General features: G+C 38.5%; 1 protein-coding gene and 1 long non-coding RNA gene across 3 annotated transcripts in view; one reads left to right on the top strand and one right to left on the bottom strand.

Moving 5' to 3' along the window:
• LOC134508746 (uncharacterized) overlaps positions 1-2,590 on the bottom strand; it is a 14,684-nt gene extending 12,094 nt beyond the window's left edge. Inside the window, exon 1 of the long non-coding RNA XR_010069137.1 lies at positions 2,455-2,590. This is a non-coding gene — a long non-coding RNA (uncharacterized LOC134508746). The remainder of the gene's footprint in view (positions 1-2,454) is intronic.
• On the top strand, positions 2,591-22,152 carry CAAP1 (caspase activity and apoptosis inhibitor 1). 2 transcript variants are annotated; one of them, XM_063320733.1, is made up of 7 exons: positions 2,649-2,826; positions 3,786-3,986; positions 5,527-5,611; positions 6,604-6,679; positions 10,385-10,459; positions 16,447-16,520; positions 19,829-22,152. In XM_063320733.1, the coding sequence occupies exons 1-7, from the start codon at positions 2,695-2,697 to the stop codon at positions 20,170-20,172; spliced, it is 987 nt and encodes a 328-aa protein (XP_063176803.1). In that variant the 5' UTR covers positions 2,649-2,694; the 3' UTR covers positions 20,173-22,152. The 2 variants fall into 2 exon arrangements, with proteins under 2 accessions (XP_063176802.1, XP_063176803.1); XM_063320732.1 differs by lacking the exon at positions 10,385-10,459 and having other exon boundaries at positions 2,591-2,826.

Below are 22,152 nucleotides of genomic sequence, written 5' to 3'. Positions count from 1 at the left end.
CTGTAGTGATTATTATTACAGGGCCTAATGTTAGGCAAACTTTTAAAAACTACAGTCATGTTCAGTTTGCAGGCAGAAATAGACCAACTTCAGTCTACAAACTACTATTTCATGAAAAGCACTGTACCTTGAACTACAAGTTCATTATTGTCGGATGTAGTCCCTTCTCTATAACATGATATGTTATACTCTTCTATACTATAGAAGAGTAGTGCCACAGATCAGTACTAAGGACGTAACTAAATGCTTTAGGGAATATTATAACCTGCTGATTCCAGTTGCGTGAAGTTTGTTGTTTATACATATTTAGTTAAACTGTCTTAACTGAATTTGATTCATTACTATATAAAAGTGATCACTTTTCTTTTTTTCCTCTCTCTTTAAACTATCCAAATCCAAAGGCTAGGAACAGTAGATATGTCCCACCTTTTCAAAATGTGTACTGAATGGACTGTGAAAATAAATGTTCAGCAACAAGGAGCCATATGCAACTGCTGAAAGCATAAAGGAATATCTGGGCAATTTCAGATTTCCTATTCTTCCAATGGATTTTTGATGTTTATTCACCATAAAGAATGAGCTTTCAATTTTGGTGTGAAATTTTTTTTCTAGACTTCCCAGTTGCAAGGATGAATTTGCAAATGCGGACCAAGTCATTGTCAATCTGTATCAAACACATGGAAAAAATAAGTGTTAAGAGTGAATCACCCCTTTTTGACAGTAAATTTAAAAGTCTGTGACCACCAAAACATCAATATTGTTAGAAATAGTTTTATCAGCATACCTGGTTAGCTTCTGTACTGCGTGAACAGATGCTGCTTTCATTGAAAACACAGTCCACACAAATAAAGGTGCAGGTTTTGTATAAAAATAGCAGTTATTAGGTATTTGATTATTCTTGATTCACCTTTAACACTTGTCCTGTTTGCATGCCTAAGCATATACTCCTTAACCTTCCAATTTCCGTATAGTTGCTCATTTTCCTGTCAAAATTCTACACCCTTCATCAACATTTCCCAATTACATTACCTCTACCATCTTCAGAGAGCGCTAAAGCTGTCATTTGGTGATGGTAAATACAAAGATCTATTCCCACCATCCAGGTAATCTAACACCACAGACTAATCAGGATCAACTCCGACCCTGTGACTGCACCTTATCTGACTCCACAGGGACTCACGCTTACTGAAAAAAAGAACAGATGATACTTAATAAATTCTTCTAACCCTTTTGAATAACACAATGTCAACCACGGTGTTACCTATCATCTGCCCACGGCGCTTTTGATTGCTGCTGGTTTTGTACAACTTGCATTTTATGGACCTCTACCTAAATGGGGCAATGCCACCAATGCCATTTGAAGATCCAATGCAATGTGGAATATATCAAACTGGAAGGCAATGTGTTTGAATTTGTGGAAAAAAAACAGGCACAGAAGAAAGATGAATGGACACTTTGGTGCATTAAATAAAGAAGAAAATTGCTGCGTGTCTCTGCAAAGAAAATGATGTTATTAATACAAATTCTTTCTGTGTAATGATGCACATTTGTCTACGCTGGTCTTCATTTTTGGCTAACTATCCTCTTTAACTGGCATTTCCCTCTATAGCTTATCTAGACGCTGGTGGCTGAGGGCTGATCAGGGTCCTACTGAATTGCATGGAGCGGCCATCTGCCTTGAATGGTCTTCTTTGCTGTGATTCCTACTTGTTTGCATCCCATGAAAAGTAGTTTGTGTCACACTTCTGCAATACTTGTGACATATCACAGAAAAACTAAATTTATTGTCAACATTAGCACCCACTGAGATGTGGATATTTGATATTTTAGTATGGACGTTTCCATGCCTGAAGCACTTTTAACAGAGCATGTCTCAGTAGAAGTTAGCAAAACATCAAACAAATCAGTAAGAACAAATTTCTGGGGACAAAAGGTTACATGAGAACCAGTGTCTACTGTGGCATGCAACCTGTTTCTCAAAGCTTTGCACCAGGGGCTCAGAACAGCATCTCTAGCAACGTTTAAGCGAGTCTGAGAGGCGACTCTCTAAACAGCTGAGAATTAAGTCGAGTGCCTCTCTGTCAGGAAGACTATATGGACTAGAGCACGAGTCTTATGAGGAGCAGCAGAGAAAACTGGGGTTGTTCGGCCTGGAGAAAAGGAGGCTGAGGGGAGACCCCATTGCTCTCTACAACTGCCTGAAAGGAGGGGGTAGCCAGGTGGGGGTCAGTCTCTTCTCCCAAGTAACAGGCGACAGGACGAGAGGAAACGGCCTCAAGTTGCGCCAGGGGAGGTTTAGGATGGATATGAGGGAAAAAATTCTTCACTGAAAGGGTTGTCAAGCATTACACCAGGCTGCCCGGGGAAGTGGTGGAATCGCCATCCCTGGAAGTATTTAACAGACAGACGGTGTTTCTCGGATGACGCAGTTTGCTTGCATTTTACGTCACCTACTTGTGCTTCCACATTGCTTGGGACAGGATCCTTGGTTCCAAAGAGCTGCCAAGGCAGCAACGGCCCCGGGGGGGCGAACCCAGAGGCCGGAGCCCCTCCTCCATCGCCACCGGGGACGTCGGACACCCACCGGTGCCCGCCCGGGCCCGCCCCGCCGGAAGCGCCGCTGACGCCTTTGCCGAGCGCCGGAAGCGGGCCTCGCGCGGGCCGTGCGGGTGTGAGGGCGGCGGGGGTGGGGTCATGCCGGGCAGGAGGTCGGCCAAGGAGAAGAAGCGTCGCCGCTCGCGTTCTTGCTGTCCGGAGGGAGCCTCGGCGCCGGGCGGTAGCGAGAGGAAGCGGCGGAGCACCGAGTCCAGCCATGGCGCCCTGGAGGTGGGGCGGGAAGGGCAGGCGGGCGGCGCTGGGACCCCCGCCCGGGAGTGACGGTGCCCGGGCGCGCCCCGGCGGGCGAGGCCTGGCCGTTTTCCCCGCCGTGAACTGGATGCGGGAAGGGTCGTGGGGCAGGCGGCTGTGACCGCCTCTCGGCCGGCTGGTTGGGGCTGGCTTCCGTCCGTAGCTGTGGCACCAGTTGCAGGGCTGGTTACCTTCAGTTAGAGCTTGCCAGCGGGCAGCCGCAGGGAGGACGGGCGGTTCCGTCCGTGGTGCTCCCCGTGCACCTCCAGGGCAGACCGGCCTGTGTTTTCCCAGGTGTAAGAGATCTGGGGCACAAGCTCAGACCCCAGTCACGGTGCAAACCCCAGGATTGGGGGTCTGTTCGATGAGGTGTTGGTGCCCACGTTCCAAAACTTGTGGGACATGCAGTCCTGAGTGGGTCATAGGGAGGACAAAATGTATTTCTAGCTGGTTTTTTGGTGTTTTTTTTTTTTTTTTTTAACTGTAGAGGTCTTCCACCGATGAGTGGAAGATATATTTTCTGATGTGAAGCCCACTTTTATCCTTAAAAAAACTGTGCCACCCAGGGAATTGTACACCAATTTGCTTCTTAGAAAGTTCACTATAAATTATGAGATCAGTGATTTATTTGCATAGCAATCAGAGACAGATGTCTTCCGCCTTAAAGCGTGCTTTTGTTTATAAGCTACATTATTTGCAGATAATGTTTTCCAGTTAATATTTAAAAGTGTAACAATGGTTTCAGTAACCAAAAATGTAGTTTCTGTAGTGCAGTTACCTTGCAAACTAAAACAGTGTTTGGAAGCTCAGAAGTCTACCTTAAGATGTCCGTTGCAATTATGAAGGGGAAACTATTGCAAGCATAAACGAAGCTGTAAGTTTCCTTCTTTAGTTCACTAGAAAATGTGAAAATTGTACTTGCCCTCCTTGATTTTTAGGAAGTAAAATGCAATGTACCATCTGGAGAAAAAGTGGAAGAAGCTGAACAACCCAGTGATATAGAAGAAGGAGGATTAGATCTCAGCATCTCACTCAAACCAGTCAGCTTCTACATTGCAGACAAAAAAGAAATGCTTCAACAGTGTTTCTGTATCATAGGGGAGAAAAAACTACAGAAGATGCTGCCTGATATTTTAAAGGTACTGAAATACAATCTTATATACTTTTTTATAAGCTTGAGTGCTTGTGTAACAAAGCATTTATCTCTCAAGTCTAGTGGACTTCTAGTTTAAAAGTTGCCTGTATATTTCTTAAATAAAGATTATGTCAAGTCTCTGAGACTTTTTAAAGATTTGATATAGTTATTCCAGCTTACTCCTTTTTCCACTGCTCAGCCATTGCTGAACTGCAGGCTGCTTATTTTTTATACCATCTGTCTGTACTGGTTAGTTATATGCAAAAAGAGTTTCATAGTTGCATGGAGTAAATTCAGTACTGTTGTTCACTAATAAATATGCTGATTTGTTAATAAAAGTTTGATTTCTGTTTGTGTCAGCTGAATTTTTTTGTATGGTATTAAATTAATGTCTGAGATAAGGCAATAAAACTCCTTGATAAACAGCTGTAACTTCTGTGGACGTTAGTCGTAGTATTGGTAGAGTTTTACTGGCTCAGAACGCAAGCTTTTTGAGTCTTGTGAACTGCAGGACTTGCTAAAAATAAATTAGACTAGCAGCCTGTACTGAAGAAGAGGCTGCAGGTGAAATGCTATTTGTGTGATGTTTGTTAATAGTTCTAAAATAGTTTTAAAATTTTTGTCTTTAATTTTATCTTTATGAGTCATATTATTAATATAAGTGAGGCAGGACTTCTTCATTTTAAACATGTAATGAATTGCCTAGAGTCTTATCCATTTCTCATCTCTGGGAGGAGAAAAGTGGTCTGGAGCAGCTGGAGGCAAAGGTGTTACTGAGTTTGAAAGGAATTTGCCTGATGGTGTAGAACCAAACCTACATTAGCATCATGAATGTTACAATATGCTCAGCACTTTCTAATTTTGGTGCTTGTATGTGGTATCATAGTTCATTTGAAACTGTGAAATTATGACTTTATTTCACCAAGAGGACTCCAAGTAGTATGAAAGATGTGAAGGTAAGTAGAATACCCATAAAATCTGTGGCAGCGTGTGGTGGGTATTAAGCATAAGAAATGGATCACGATTTACATATTTCTTATATTTTCTTTATGATGATATACAACTATTGGTGTGTCGTCGTAGCAGTGTTTAGTTCAGTTTGTGAACTTGGATTCAGCAGTTAGTTCTGGCTCTGCAGGCTTAATTAAGAAACCCACCTGCTCCCGAGTGATGGAGAATTAGGAGTAATCAGGGCTACAGTTGTTTGCTGTTCCCTGTATCACTCATCTGGCCCAGTAGTTCTACTGCTCAGTGTTACAGCTGCAGTGAAAACTCATAGGTCAAGTAACTGATAGTGTCTATTGCTTAATTTCTCAGAAAAAAAACAAAAAAACACAGCAACACAATTTTTGGTAGTTGCCAAAACTGAACTGCCTACCTGGTGTTCTTCAGTAGTTGCATCAATGAAGGTCAGAATAGGTAAGGGACTTGCACCCTGAGTTAGCTCTTTGCTCAGTACAATTGTGAGTACTACTTACTGTTCATAATTACTTTGTCCTCAGAAATTTTTAGTAGCTTGTGGTCTGTCTTATCTGTCTTCTTAGAACTGTTCCATGGATGAAATCAAAAGGCTTTGCTTGGAGCAGTTGGAGCTGTTATCTGAAAAAAAACTGTTGAAGATACTTGAAGGTATGAATGAAACTTCCAGGCAGTGCTCTATACCAGGGAATAGTCTGCCTCTAAACTTGATTTTTCACTCCATTTCTAGCTACTAATATATAATTAATTAGTGTGCATATATATATATTAGTGTGCACATATATGTGTATATAAGTATACATATATTTTAGTATTATATATATACATGCTAATAGCATGTGTGTGTATATATAGCATGTGTGTATATATATAGCATGTGTGTATATGTATGCTGGTTTTGATCTTTTGAGCTTGGATGAAGTCGTTGATTGATTTAGAAGCTATGCATTCAGAAAAAAGTAGTATAAGCTTGTTTTCCTTAGTACCCAAACTAAGAACAAAGCATTTGACTTGGTGGAAAAAACAAAGCTAGGATGTAGAAGTACTTGAAGTAAACTGACAGTAAGTTGCCTCCTCGTTCTCTGCAGAGTAAATCTGACATACTTCAATACCAGTTCAGTTGTGTTAGCAATTGCACTAGGGTATTTGGTGATAAAAGATTCTTAGTAGATCCCTCTGCTCTGCTGAGACACAGAGGTCATGTACTTTCATTAAGGATATGACATACCAGCTTTTCAGTATCTTATTGAACTTCCACTTGATATTTAAAGGCTGTAGAATTTATTTATAAACATATTGCTGTCTTCTCAGTTAAGTGGAACTCTTCGAATCTTGAATACTTCAGAGTATCTTCTGTTAATTCTGTCTCCTATGCTTTTTTTTTAGTGCCTGTAGTACTGCACTAGCAATAGATACTATGTTTTTTATAAGACAGTGTAACTGAAAAATGCCAACCATGTGGTTAGCAGAAAACTCACAAATAAGGTTTTTTGGGTTTGAGTAAGTCTAATTTTAGAACATCTGCTTTAACTGGGAAAAAACCCTCTTCTGCTGATTGCAGTAGAGTTAAGATTAAGCCTAAATATATAATATTAATTATATTATCTGCCTAAATTTTCGTTTTCGAAACTGTGTATATCTAGGCAAGATTGGAGCTGATTCTGATACTGACGAGGAGGCAGATGGAGGAGACAAGACTGGAGGTGAATCAGTCAGTCAGTGAGTAAAAGACAAAACACTTAAAAACTTAATTTAAGAATAGTGAACAATACAGGGATTTTCCATGAGAAATGATCAAACAGAGCGTTGAAAGACCCAATTGCTATATCCTTAATTATGTGATTACTTTAGTTGAATGACAATGAGCTGTTACTGCTAGCAAGCACTAAACTTATAAATGTGTCTATAAAATGTTAAATGTGTCTTGAACACATAGCTGAATTTCATAGCGATGTTACCACCCGTCATTTGAGTTGTAGTAATTGAACATGTGCGAAGTCCTGGCCTGCAGCAGAAGTGGGTTAACCCTCTTTGAGTGAGCTAAAGCAGATTGAGTAACCCCTTAAACCAGTGAACTGTGTTAAGTGTATTATCTCTTCTCTTCCACCCTTCATTCCTGCTCCAGGCAAAGCAGTACTGACACTTACCTGTTCCCTTGTTCTCTGATAGGGGTGTTGTAGAATGTCTAGGCTTTCAAGAACAGAGGCTTGTTTTCTTGTTCTTAGATTGGCATCTGTCAGTTTTGTAAAGACCAACACCTTTTAACCTTTTCTTCAAATACTTGTCTGTTTTTTAAAGACAAGTCTTGTGTAGTATATAGCTAAGTCTATTGAACAGGTAAACTCTTTTTGACATTTTCTATGGAAGTAGTGAAGGGGAAAAGAAAGTTGCTAGCTATCACCCACAATGGATCAAATTTTATCAGTTGAACTTACCTGTAGAAGACAAGATAAAAAGCTTTTTGTTTTCGTTGCTGACCTGATTACAGCTGGTCCGCAGGTTCAGTGCACAAACTTAATAAACCTCTGAGACAATACAAGACAGTACACCAGAGTTGGGCAGATTAAAGTACCTCTGGGTTGCTGGTTTGGTTACTTCATCTAGACTTACTAAATAGGAGCAAATGGATGGGAAAGGTAGTGATAGTAATCCAAATTTCACATTCTGGTTGGTAGTCTTGATTTAAGAGAGACCTGGTTTCTGATCCTGTCTTTAACTAGAACAAGTCATGAAGTTATTGAATGAAGTAATTTTCTTCGGTCAGAACTTATACATTATACAAATATACTAGAAAATTGAGTGATACTAAGTTAAATGATGTTTCAGCTTTCTCGTGTGATACATTTTTAGTACCCTTTGGCACTGTTTCTTCTAGGGTTCTGTTTGGAACTGATTTGTGACTGTATCTCCCCCTCCCCCCCTTTGTATTTATTTCTTACATGTTCTGTGAGTGGTGTCAGTATACCCATTTACGTGTACTAGTTTTCTTATTTTGGACATTGCTCTCTGCTGGCTATTTAAAAAAGCAAAATAAAAAATTCAAAACCGACAAAATACACTAAATATCAGGTCTCTTTATGTGGGGGAGTCTCTGTTAAGTGATTGATGTTTTGCCAGTGAACTTCTAAATAGAATGAGAAGACAAATTTCTTGGCTAAGGAAATGATGAAAAATGCCCCAGGATTTTGATGTTTGGAGAAATTACATGATTTTTTTTGATTTTTTTTTTTTAAGGCCTAATTCACATGCTCTTACTATTGCAAAATGCATGAAATGTTCTTCATCTTAACAAGGTATGGTAGGATTAGTGCTGCTAGATTTCAGGAAGGTATTTCTGTGGCTGTAAGGTGTTTGGAAGCTACTGTTGAGACATGTATTTATGTCCCTCAGCTACAGTAGATTGAGTAAAGTCTTGCTTATATGCAAATAGAGTAATGATTCGAGCAGGAAAACAACATCTATAGGATCTAAGTTGCAGTTTGGAAGTCTACTGTTTTCACACTGGACAGGTGACATTCCAAGCATAAACAATGAGTAAATCAAAGTTAGTGTTGTGTAATTTTTCATAGCTGTGTTGAAGTACAGCAGAATTAAAACTGACCAAGTTCTTTAACCATTGCTGCAGTTACCAAAAGCTGACAAAGCTACGTCACCTTATATCGCTTATGAGAAAGATGTGAGCAGTAACTGACAGCAAATCAAGAAGAAATTGTGTTTAAAAAAAGTAAAAGAAACTAAGAGATGTTGATCAAAGTTATAGAGCAGATTGCTTCCTGATGAATGCAGTGGTTGGGTTGTCCTGTTTTTTGTATCCTGTCTCCATCCTGATAGTTCAATATTTCAGACCTCTTCGAACTGTCCAGGAAATATATGTTAGTGTAGGCATTGTGGCTTTTCTTCTCCTTTTAATGAGGTGGGTTAAAAAACATGCTGCGCACAAGGGTACTATCTCAGAACCTTGGCCCAAAGGTTCAGCTGTATGCTAGCTGTTTTTTAACAAAAAACAAAAGGGAAAAGCGGTTTGGATGATAGAGAAATAAAGGGATAGGGAGAATTAGGTAAAATGAGGAAAATTAAAGTGTTTTTATTAATCATTAAGCCCAGTGCTCAGTAAGTAGAACATTATTCTGCTTTTACAACTGTAAAATGTCAAAAGCTCTTTTTATTAAATAGGTCTAATCTCTGGGCATTTAGGTTAACTTTTTGGCAACCTGTGTGTAAATAAATACAAACGCAAGTTTGCAAAACTTCAGAAAACTTGTGTTTCAGCCAGCAGCAAGTCAGTCAGTAGGCAGGGAGGCTGAAGTGAAGAAACTGAATTGCTGAGCTAAACTTTTTAGCTTTTTTTGATTACAAACAACTAAACTGTTGTTTGTAATCATTAATATGTTTTTAATTATCATCTGAGTTTAAATGGGTGAATTTGCCCTGGGAAGACTTTTCAGAATGAAAAAAGACAGTTTCATTGTTTATATTCTCACTACTTCTTCATAGTTTGTCATCATTACTTGTGGTTGTCTTGTAAATGACTACTTTATTCTGCATTCTATTAATAATGCAACTTTAAAGCTTTTTGGTTTTAATCTGACTTGTCTTAGTTGTTTTCATGGACATGTAAATGTGGGAAGGGAAAATGTGAATAGTTAATATTACTCTGGTCAAAAACTTGTTAAATGATTGGAAACATCTGTTTGTTTTTCTCACCCTTGTTCTTTAAAAAAATAAAAGTCCGACAAATTTGTACCTTCAGCAGTATCCATAAGTCAATCAAAATCCAGAAGGCTTAAATCAATACATCTGAAGGAATGAAAGGTGTATCAAAATACACAGGCTTTCTTAGAAGAGTATAGTGTATACTATGTCTCTCTTTTTTGCAAAACATGCAAATACTTATCTGTCTCTAAAGACCTGCTTCCTGTCTGTCAGTCTAAAAGTAGTAGAGATTTAAAGAAGTTTTTCCAGGTACAGGGAAGATTGCAAAATTCAGATCTCTATCTGAAGCTTTTGAATAGTATTGCATCTGTAATTGTAAATTGGACCGTCCTTTTTCCGATGCACATATGAAATCCTCATTTACCGGAACCAGAAGTCCTGAGGCTTTTCCTAGATTTCAGCTCTCTAAAAGCTTCAGATGCTTTCATTAGCATGTAAAACACTTGCTCTCTTATTTTGTCATCAGCTTCTTCCCAGTTAAACACTAGAAATCCTGGAACAAGCATGCAGAACTGAAGAAGCAAGGCTTATGTTTCCCAATAACCTGAAATTGCTGTTACAATAGATAGACTTCATTACTTGTGAGTTCTGTGTAGATTTTTAATTATGCAGTTGTCATATTTTTGTTATTGTTTATGTGTTACTGTCTGCAATAGAATACGATTAAACAAAGAGAATTGCTGTATACCAAGCTTCCAACTAAATTGACAGGTATTTAATTGGAAGGAGTCAGCTACTGAATGTCCTGCAAGATCAAGTAGGCATTCTTCCCATCTCATTCAAAAGGTATTGTCACGTTCTTGAGCTATTTCTTTCCTGTTGCCTGAATTAGCATTTTAAATACCCTCCAACAGAAGGACTGAAAGTAAATTATTTGCTGTAGTAGTAAAACATGCATTAAAAGAACAAGCATGCTAATATCATTATGGTGATCATATGTTCATGTGTATAATGTGAGTAAATGATCTTTTGCTCTGAAAAATTTAATATGCTTATTTTTTCCACTGTGTGAAAATTTGCAGCTTAATATTTGCTCTTCCAAGACTTCGTAGGTTTTTTACTGCTTTGCAGTCATGAGTGCGGTTTTTGCTTGTTTTGTTTTAGAGAAGTTAGCAGTTTAAAAGCTTGCCTTGTTATAACATGTTTTGCTCCTGGATACTGGGCTGTTCACAAGCATGCAATTGCCATCTGATATTTACCCCTCTAGGACAATTTTGTTATTCTCATCATTTGGAATCACTGGAAGAATAGGCTACATGATTCACTGAACAGATACATTAGCACTTGGCATCTGTTCAGTCTTCTGTTCTTGTGGTGTTCTCAAACTTCACCTGTAGTTGGACTGGTGAACCTTTCATAGCACATTAAACTATTTGATTAGCATTTGTTATTTGGGACACCTTTCCTAAGGAGCACTACTTCATATGGATTTTTTCCTTTTTTTTTTTTTAAATTGCTTGCTGTTAATTATTTTAGTTCTCATTCATCATGGAAAACTAGCCTTGGAACAAAAACTTGCAGGAAGCTTACGAGGACTTGGGACTTATAGAACTGTTTTTTAGACTTGGAACTGCAAAGGCAAATTTTAATTTAATGCCGTGGTTTGGGCTGGACTGGCCACTGGATGAAAGACAGTTGCTCTTGTTGACCTCTCTGTCTCTTCAGAGAAGGAAGAGCATCTCCCATCAGTGGAGAGAAGAGAGAATGAGAGGAAGATAGAACTTACGGGTTGAAAAAGAAACGAAACTACTTTAATGAAATATTATTAAAAAATAATAAAAATAAAAGATAACAATATTAATAAGAAAATAATGAAATATATACTATACACAAACCTGTATTTTCTGTATTGTATATGATAATCACATCACTGGCAGGCACTGGGGAAGTCCCAGACTGGACTCAGAAACAGACAGGAACGGGATTCCTGATCTGGATTCAGAAATGCACGGATTGGGATCAAAGGCAGACAAATGGACAAGAGTCCTCCTTGGACACTGGCCACTGAAGAAGGAGGCTGACCCTTTTGATCCCTCAGCTTTTATACTGAGCACGGGGCAGATGGGATGGAATACCCTGTCGGTCAGTTTTGGGTCCCCTGTCCTGTCCAGTCTTCCCTGCAGTTGTGACCCCACCACGCTTTTCCACTTCCAACCTGCCAACAGAGCACACAACAAAGTTAGCTGACCTTGGTTTTTATAGTGATAGTATAAGCAGGAGCCTCTCTGCATACCATTCCTTGCTATTAACTGTAAGCGTCAGGCCTGTCACTCTGGTAGTAGGCACTGTCTACAGAATATGCTGTTAATTTCTGAGAGTTAGAAGAAGCTTAACTGAAAAGTAGAATTGCTGAAAAGGAAGCTTCGTTCTGTTTTACCTCAAACCAGGGTATTTAGGAAGGTACATTATGTTTATATCAGAGTAGCAGAGGTGCTGATTTCAAGCCTCACTCCAGAGATATAGGTGAATGTTTCTTCACAGCAATTAAAAGCTGTGTAAGGAAAGTATCAGCGTGACTGTATCTCATGTGTCGAGACTATCTTCTAGTCCAGCATTTAGATATTTTTTTCTGTCACACAACTTTTCCTGCTGGTCTCCAACCCCAAGCTGATGCTTGGAATCCCAGCCACCAGTGTTGTCTTGTTCCTTAGCCACCCACTCCTCTGACCAGTATGCCTTTTCCTAACCTGTGCTGCTTTCTTTCTGCACTCCACATGATCTGCTGGATTTCTAGTACCAAATCACCCTCAAACCCAGATTTCTTTGACAGCTATGCAGATTCCTGAAAGTAATAGGTTCTGTACAGAATTCACACGCGTGATCCCAGGTAAGCGTTGCACTACCATGGAGCATACCAACATGAAAATCTAGCGTAGGGAAAATTTAAATTTACATTTATCACCAATAAACTGTAATAGTTAGCTCCTTTCTGCTAAAAAGAACATACTGTGCAAATGTTCTTCTATTAAAAAAAAAAAAGCAGAGTTTATTTCTTGGAACAGTGACTTTGATCTTAACTGCCATCCTGATGGAGAAGTACTTTTAAAGACTGATACAAGGAGGGAGCTCCAAATTACTGTGGTCACTTAGTAGCATGGCATGAAAGAAGAGGGTATTAAATTTGTATACTGTGTTTTAATTTTAGATTACTGTGTCTTCTGCTCCCATTGTTTGGAGACATGATGTTTTCCTACCCTTTCTTAAATCTATACTGCACTACAGATAAGTAGGAAAAAAATTTTCTTAAGTTTCTTAAAAATTTCTTAAAAAAATTAAACAAGGCTTATAAATTGAGAGCAAAATTGAACTGTGAACTGAAATCCTTCTGCTTGGCCACAAGATGGTGCAAAATGCCCGCCTATTAAATGAAGTAGCGAAGGTTCACCAGGCATACAGTCCAATCCAATCAATTCTGAAAGGGTAAAATGTGCTGTAAAAGTACTTTTGGGCTCTAAAAATTCTTTTGCTCACAGTAGGTAGTCTTTAAAAGTACGTGGTTTTGCTATAATCCGTGGTAGTGTCAAGGCTACAGGAGGAAACTTTACAAGTTTTGATATGTGTTTTTTTAATTGATAATTTCTTTTCATGTAGCTATTAAAATATGTGTAGGTAATTTCACTGCCAGTGTTTGAACAAGAGAGGTCACTCTGAGTTTTCTGTCAAAGGGTTGATTGTAATTCCTCAGTGAAATTTGGAGTTGGAGCTCAGGGTGATAGCAGAGATGTGAAGTTTCTTGCCTGGATACTATTTGTGCAAGATCAGGCTTTCCCAAGTGACACATTGCTGTCCAGTGCAGACATGACTACTCAGTTCAAAACGATGAAGTGTGTGTGTGTGAGGGAGGACGGGGTAGGGACAGCCTAAGCAGCTTTTGCTCATAGTGAAGAACAGAGTATATGACAACCTTATTTTGGTCAAGATTTGAGTGCTAGGTATAGCAAATCATTAGGAGTTGCTTAAAAAAAAAAAAAGAAATGGATCCTTCCGGACCTGGTCCAGTAGCTGGTCCCAGGTCTACTGATCTTTCCAGTTGCTGGCACTTGGACATATAAGCCTGCAAGGTGTGCATCCCCACTCCAGTTGCTGCTCAGACCTCCTTGTGCACACAGGCTGGTGCAGACCTGTGATCATCCCTAGCAGCTGATGCTCAGACTGTTGGATCTCTTGGGTATCTAGCAGAGCTATGGTCCCGCAACCTGCCGCCTTACCAGACCCCGGTCTCTTTCAGGAATTTGGCCTCTGATCTTACAGTCTGTCTGGTACCTGACTCTCAGATGTCTCGTCCTGCTTACTGGCTAGAGTAGCCTGAGGTTTGCTGGTGAATTACAAGTGTCTGCATACACACTGATGCATGGCATTGAAGTTTGCCTAGGAAATCTGCTCATTTTTCGTTCTGTCTAGTTTCTGGCAGCGCAGTCTTGCAGGCCCCTATGGCCTATGTCTCCTTTGCAGTTGCTGGCACTTAGACACACACACATGCATATATAGAGAGAATAGCGTCCTGTCATTTAGCAAAATAGTTAGTGTAGCAATAGAGTTCAATAAGAAGGCAGGACAGGCTGTGGTGATCCATTCTAGGGCTTAACCAGACAAGCGTACTGACCAGCAACATGGTTTTGCTCTGCTGGCCCTTTCTTTTATTTTTTTTTTCCTCTTTTTTTCCCCCTCCCCATGCTTGTTTCTTAATCTGCCTCAGTCTCTCCCTTTTCCCACCTTTGGTTCTTCCTCTAAACCTCCCATGCTGCTTTGCATGTTCCTACACTCCTTTTCAAAACATATGACACTATGTTTTATGCAGTCCAGCAGTGCTTTTCCCAGCATCCTATGCAGAGCCCCTTGCTTCCGTAGACAGTAACACCCTTTCACCTATAAGGTGATTTCTCTGGCTGACTGCTCTTACGAGGTTTCATTCCCAGAAAATGGGCTTTTTGCTCTCCTTTCACAGCCCTAGGAGCAACTCAGATGGGGTGATCCTGCTGCACTGAAGGGCTCCTCTGCTTGCAGTTTTTCTGTTCTCTTCACTGGGCCTTTGTGCTTATGGTGACTTGCCATTAAATGTATAACCTAATGGACAGAACAGTACAACGTAAAAGTGAGTGTGATAAGCCTTGGCAAGTGACAGGAGAGGAAAACCTGAAATTTCTGGGAAGGTGTCCTGTGACAGCATCATGGTCAGATTTAGTTGGTGGTCTGTGCTGGCATCTGGACTAATCCCAGTAATGGGTGGGGAAATGTTGCTACCCAAGAGCCTGGCACTGTCTCAAAGCAGAGGACCAGTTAGGCTTTGGTGCTAAGCCATGGCCTGGCACTGGGAGTGCACAGAGGGTGTTTCCCTGAGCTACGTTGTACAGGCTCCCCGAGTGGTAATTGGGGTAGGTCTCAGTTAACTCTGACCTTACAGGTGTGTGTATGAGTGCAAAACTTTTCCACACAGCCTGTCCTCTGCTTAATCCCCTTAACAAACTGAATGTGGTGATGGCATGTTGTCTGGTGTTCCTTTTGCCCCATGACAGCAGGAAGAGTGAGACTCTGGTTAACGTGTCTAAACTTTCACATACAGCAGACCTAATTTTATTTGTTGAATTCCCGGGCTTATTGCATGCTACCATACGCATTTATGTTGCAATGGGTACAAAACATGGGAGAAACAGAAGGGTCTATTGATTCGTAACCATTGCTACTACAGAAAAGGAAAGAGAATTTAAAATAACTCTGTCTCTCAGACCAAGATGGCTAGAGATATTACAGTGTTCTCCTTTTTGCCCATAGCCATTGAACAGCTGAAAAAAAAATATCTGTAGATCTGTACTGAGTTTCAGGAAAAGCCTTCAGGCCATTACTAAAAACCAAGTTGTTAAAGTCATTGTATTTACGTCTGTGACACCAGAATACTGCTATCCTTTATATAGTGTTATTTAGCTCCCACAGGCAGGATGGTTGCATTGATCCCATAATAATATGTATGAAACCAATGCCACATTGACATTCAGGGTAGGAAATTGGCAATGCTACTGTCAAAATGCTCACTAAACATGGCAATTGAACTCTTTCTATGATTCTGGGTCCTTCTGTCTTCCTTCTTCCTGCATATTTCACAGTATTTTCACAGTTTATATAACTAGTACATGTGAAATGTCTGAAGGACATCAACATTTCACAAAAGTATCTCTTCTTTATCCCTTGCATAAAGCAGTTGAAACCTTACAGGTCAAAGGTACAAATCTTTAAATAGAAGAAATCGAGAAATGTAGATGCTGAATACAATTTAACAGTTTAATTGTGTTTTGTTTTAAAAAGCGTCCCTTTGTGAAACTATGAGATTATGACGTAGGAGAGGTGGATGTCAGTGGGGTGACGGTAACTTCATGAAAATAGCTTCTTAATTTCAAAAGGGAACAATAAATAATACTTGAATGCAAGTGAAATTATGGGTTTTTTTCAAATCATTTAACTGTGTGACAATGGATTCTGAGTTGTAGAGAAAAGCTCCTAATACTAGGGAGAGGTTACCAGTGAGGATTGTTATTCTGAAAGGCTGGGGTGTAGTAGAAATATTTGCTTTATCCTCCTGTATTGCTAGGCAAAGCAAAAAAGAAGCTTATTATCAAGTGCTTAGATTAGCACTCTGTGCGTTTCTTTTTCCTTTATTCATAGTGTGGCTGGCCTATTGGCCTACCACCACATAATTTCTTTAGTTAAAATAAACGTTTCTTAGAAAAGTTCTCTTAAATTATAAAAGATGTAGATTAAAATGTCTTTTCATTTGTTTCTAGACAGGACAACAGTATAGACTCTACTTCTTCTCTGAGAGAAGACAACAAGCTAGAAGGTCAGGAATCAAAACAAGGTATGTAGTGGAGAAAGCTGAAATTTTGTGTTCTTCATGTTGGACAGTGACTAATTCCAGTAAACTCTCTTTTGAACAGTAGCTGCAATCACAGAGAATCATCCTCTTAGAAATCAGCGGTTGTAGGGTTACAACCTTTCCCTTTGGGCCCAATTCCAGAAAATGAGAGGGGAACACTGAGGAAGACATTGTAGGAACTTTGGCTTCTTAATTCTGTGAGACTGGGGGGTTTTTTATGGGTAGAAGCAAATAGCAGCTCTTCAAAGTTTGCTGGTTTAGCTTCTGGAACATGACTAAAGCTTGTGCGAGGCTCATTTGACTCTTTATATCTAGTTTTTCAGCTGAAGAGGAACTTCAGACATTTCAATTTCATGGTATATAGGTGATTGCTAATATTACTGTTACCACTTGCTGAATTCTTCAAGAGTCGGTTTTACTTTCTGTTGAGATGATCATAAGAGTCTACAGTACTCTGTTTCGACATTCATAGAAATCCATTCTAATAATTGTTTGCCAAAGGACTGCTTGTAATTTAGTAATCTGTTTGGTCTTGATTTGTTTGATTGTGCAGAGCTGAGGTCCAGTGGAAGGGTGCTTAACGCCTATCACTGCTGATGACTGGCTTATTTTACTTAAAGTCAGTGCCAGTGGGGTACACGCTCAAATCTTTGAATCTCTGAGGATGAGCACTTTGTCTTGTATATTTTCTCTTTGTAAATGCAAAACTGTAGTGGGTGAAGCGTTCAGGTACTACCTGATTGGCAGAATAGAAAATGAAAAAGCAGGGAAGTTAGTGGTACACATTTGAGTACCTGCTGTGTAAAGAAACAATTTTCTTAACCTGCAGCAGTATTTGTTTTAGTCCAATCATTAAATCAGCACCATATAACAACTGCCAGTATTATTTTCTACATGAAGCACTAGAATTGTAGTTGTTTCTGTCTCAGTCTATTTCTTTTCATTTGGACTAGCTGCATGCCGTAACATCAGAAATAGCTTTTCCGATCAAATCATATTGCAAATTCTTATAAGCTATATTTGTTTTCTGTGAAGATCTAACATAATTTGCTTCCTGCAACACCTATTTCACAATTCAGAATGTTGTCTAAAAGACATAGCATGTTTTTTTTCTAGAGCAATTAGTGAGGGGAGTTAAACAGAGAAGTGAAGTCATAATAAAAGCATCAAAACTTTTAGGAGCAGGTTGGTATGGCTTTGTGAGGAATGCTTTAAATGTTGCTTGTTGTACTATACGGAATAACCTTAGAATTGACAGATTTCCTGCAGATCTGTTCCACTTTTGTATTATCAAAGGGAATTGATGACTGTTAACAGTTGATTGCTTCATTGCTGTTTTTTATGACTTAATCAACCAGAGTATCATGATGGCTTTGGGCTATAAGAGTGCCTCCACTCAAGATGTAAGCTTTAAAGAGCTTTTGAGAATACCAACGTAAATTTAGAAATATAATTCTAATCATTCTGCTGAGCTGCAGCCTGTGATGCTATGGGAAAAGAGAAAATGAGAGGATAAGCAAAAGTGGATAAAATAAAATTATGAAACAGAATTAAGTATGCTAAAATGAATTTCACGCTTGTAGCTGAAGGAAAAAGTAAAAGTAAAAGTTACCAAAATGAAAAAGATAATGAGACATGCCAACCGTGATCTTTATTACGGGGTAAAATGACAACTCCAAAAGAGGGAAATAAAGCCCATTGGCTAATTAAATGTTTGTAGGCCAATGAGCTTGTATGTACACTGTAGTATAGTTTTGGAGGCTCTGAATTCTGAATGGAATTGCCCTCAGAGTTGAGGTTCAGGAACCAAAGGTATGGATGGATGAAACTAGCAATTAACCAGCAAATTAACAGTTTGGTGAAAGAGAACATTTTAAAACCAGATGTCAACACAGTAATTTTAAGAATCAGAGAGTCACAGAATCGTTTAGGTTAGAAAGGCTGTTTTGAGATGATTGAACACAGTCATCCTGCTTAGGCACGTCAGCTAGAGCAGGTTGCTTAGGTCCATGTGCTGTCAAGTTTTGAATATGTGCAAGGATGGAGGCTCCACAACGTCTCTGTGGAACCTGCTCTAATGTTTGACGACCCTCACAGTAAAAAAGTTTTTACATATGTTGAAATAGAATTTCATGTGTTTTAATTTTTGCCTATTACCACTAGTCCTGTCAGTGTGCAGTACCAAGAAGAGTTTGTCTCCCTTGTCTTCATGCTCTCCCACATTTTTAAAGGACAATTAAAGAAAATTTAAAAAAAACAGATTTGCAATACTGTCTGAATATATATTAAATGAAGAGTATTTTTGATATATAGAGGATCTTTATAGACTGAAATAAATTACATAGGAATGTAAACATTCTTTGAATATTCATGGTAAGAAATTACGTGTATTTCAAAACCACAGATCTTTAGCTCTAAACCCTCATTATTAATTAACAGGGAACACAGCCGTACCTTTGGATAGTGGTACTACCAAAAGCAATTATAAAGCCTTTAGAATCGGTAACTTTACCATCATCTGACTATAAATCATTCATTTTAAGCAGGAACCAATCCTACTCTTAAGATTCCACAAATACATAGGTTGGTGAAGGACTAATAATTTCCGAGGCTGATGTGTCAAAAGCACAAGTGTCTCTGTAGCCAGATTGTGAGAACAGTTTTGCTTTTATTTTATTGCACTGATTCTTTTCATTATTTTTTTTTTAAATAAACTCCAACTTTTAGCCAGCATTAAAATACAATGCCATAACTTTCTGTATGTTTTTACTGAGATAAATACGTTTGAAATCCTTGTGGTAGATTAGGAACAGTTGCACTTTAAGTGGAGTTTCTATTAATTTTTAGTACTATGCCTAGGGTCCCACTCCCTATAATACATAAAATAGTTTTAAAGTGTCATTTTAAAAATTGCATTTTGAAAACTAAGTTTACTTTAAAGATAATAAACAATAATAAATTTTGCACTGCAGAGGCTTCCTTATGGTACAAACCTTATGGTATTTTAATTAGGAAAATAGATCATGTGACTCCATAGGATGGAAGAAATTTCCCAGTACTCCTGCTTTGCTATACTGCATGTTCTTCTAAATTGTCATAAAAATGCATTATCACTTGTCTAAATTAGATAAGCCTTAAAAGTTGGAGGAGAAAAAGAAGAGGAATCAGTTGTCTTAAATTTTTGCCACTCTCTTAATCAGCAGAAAACACTTCAAGCAGAAGCGATTTTGTAAGTTTAAAGAAAAATGTTTCTGTTAGGCAACTGTATGATTGTTAAATTTGTGTTACAGGCAAGGGAGAAGATAGTGATGTCCTCAGCATAAATGCAGATGCGTATGATAGTGACATAGAAGGTCCATGCAATGAAGAAGATGGCCCCGATGTGCAAGAAAACACTGTCAGAAGTGGAGCCGGCCAGATAGATGACCTTCAGAAGGACATTGAGAAAAGTGTGAATGAGATACTGGGGTTGGCAGAGTCCAGCCCAAAGGAGCCCAAAGCAGCAACCTTAGCCATTCCTCCGTCAGAAGATGTTCAGCCATCAGCACAGCAGCTGGAGCTTCTGGAGCTTGAGATGAGGGCCAGAGCTATTAAGGCTCTGATGAAGGCTGGAGACGTGAAAAAGCAACCCTGAGACTGTTTAGATTTAATTTTCAGTATTTGTTTTGAAGGATGTGATGTCTGTTCTCTTCAGTGCTAAAGTATATTTGGGTTGAGTATGACATTCCTCATTCAAACCCTGTTGTGTATCCTGACCTGTGGCTTAAGCCATTGATAGTTGTTTTTGTTGCCTTTAGTGTGCTGCCTCCATGACATGAACAGAGTGGTTTGATCCTTCACTGAGATCAGGTCTCTGTTCTGGGTTATCTCTTCAAGGAGTAACACAGCATATACAGCTATGACAGGAACCTTGTGCCTTCCAGAAAGGTTTGGAGAATCAAGTTCTTTGTAACGTGGTGGTTAAAAATTACCAGCTGTTTTATTTATTAGCAGCTTGTTAAACTACTTGAGAAACTTGGATTTATATGTACTTCATTAGAAATACCATTTTGAAGAGGTCTTTTGTCATGTGACTGCCTTCAGCATTCTGTGATGGGATTTGAGATTGCTTATTTCTCCTTGGGGCTCAGCCTATCGTGGTGTAGCCATTCTAGTTAAAATGAATGATGATTCACTTAAAAGCGTACTTAATTTTTAGAAAGTTGAATTCCTAAGGGGAGGGATTTTCTACTTTCAAATAATCGGTTGAACCATGTTATTTTCAGAGTTGTGAAAGTGCCTGAAAGTGACAAATACCAGAGTCTTTATACTGTTGGCCATTTAATTTTGTAACTCTCCACTGCTGTTTATCTTCTGTGTCATAAATGAAATAACGAAAATAGTTTTTTTTTTCTTGACTATGAAGCTTTTTTGTTGAATATTTGGCTTGATATTTAGGACAATGCAGCAAATCAGACTGTTTAGAAGACCGTGAGTTTTTTAACATTTAGTTGATGTAGTAATTTGATGTCCCCTGTAAATACAAAAATCCAACTAATTTCAGTATAAATGGTTTTTTAGAAAAGGCATTTAATTTATTTATACCTATTATATAAGGTTTTAAAATTATAATTCTACTTTTATCCATTTCAAAGGTATTTCTTTGTAAGTAAATTGTATTACAGGATTAATTTTCCTGCTATGATTTCTTACAACAATTAAAATAATCCTGATTTTGTTTAGAATTTGTTTACAATTAGTTTTATACTTCGCTTCTAATCAAATGCATATTAAAATATTTGCGTGTCTTTGTTTACATACAAACCCAGAAATTAATTTTTTTTTGAGGTATGAAGTTTACAAAAGTGGTCCTTGTTAAATAAAATTGTATATTATATATTGTTACTACTGATTTTCCATTGCTGTTAGAAACCAAATTAGATACTTTGCAACAGTAGCACAGATAATTTCCACACTGTATTTTGTAATATCACTGCAGACCTTGTTCTATTCAAATATTATGCCTTAATTTCTCTTGCAAGTTTTATAATTTTCTTTTTTCTCCCTCCTTTTTTCCTTTCCTTTTTTCCCTTTATTCTTTTTTTTACTTTCCTTTTTCACCTTTTCTCCCTTTATTTTAACCCCTTTTCTACCCTTTTCCCTTTCTTTGTTGGTAGTCAAGTGCATTGTGTTTAGTAAGAAGCTTCTTATATATTTCTTAAATATATTTCTTGCATATTTCTTAAAGTATGATTGATGTCCTCTAGAATCAACAGTATTGTGAGTAAAATGGTAGCAAAATATTGCAGTGTAAATTTGATTATAAACTAAAACCTTCATTAAATACAGCTGGGAAAATTACAGCATGCGTTGACTAAATGATGGCAGTGACCTGAGTAAATTTCATCTGACTGTAATCAGTTATCCCCAGCAACAACATTTCTTTTATTTTTTAGCAAGTGGAGAATGTAAATCAGAATATATATATCCAATTCAAAAGGTAATTTAACTGTCTCAGAATATATGTGTGTGTTGTCTTCAGTTAATTTCATTTGGCTCTTTGGTGAACTTGTGATTTGTTTGAGTACAGAGAAATAAAAGCAGGTAATGAGAGAAAGACAGTTGGCAAAACCTA

The sequence above is a fragment of the Chroicocephalus ridibundus genome, chromosome Z, assembly GCF_963924245.1.
Source record: "Chroicocephalus ridibundus chromosome Z, bChrRid1.1, whole genome shotgun sequence".
Lineage (NCBI taxonomy): Eukaryota > Metazoa > Chordata > Aves > Charadriiformes > Laridae > Chroicocephalus > Chroicocephalus ridibundus.
Note: the sequence above shows the minus strand (reverse complement) of the source record. Positions and strands in the feature narration are given on the sequence as shown.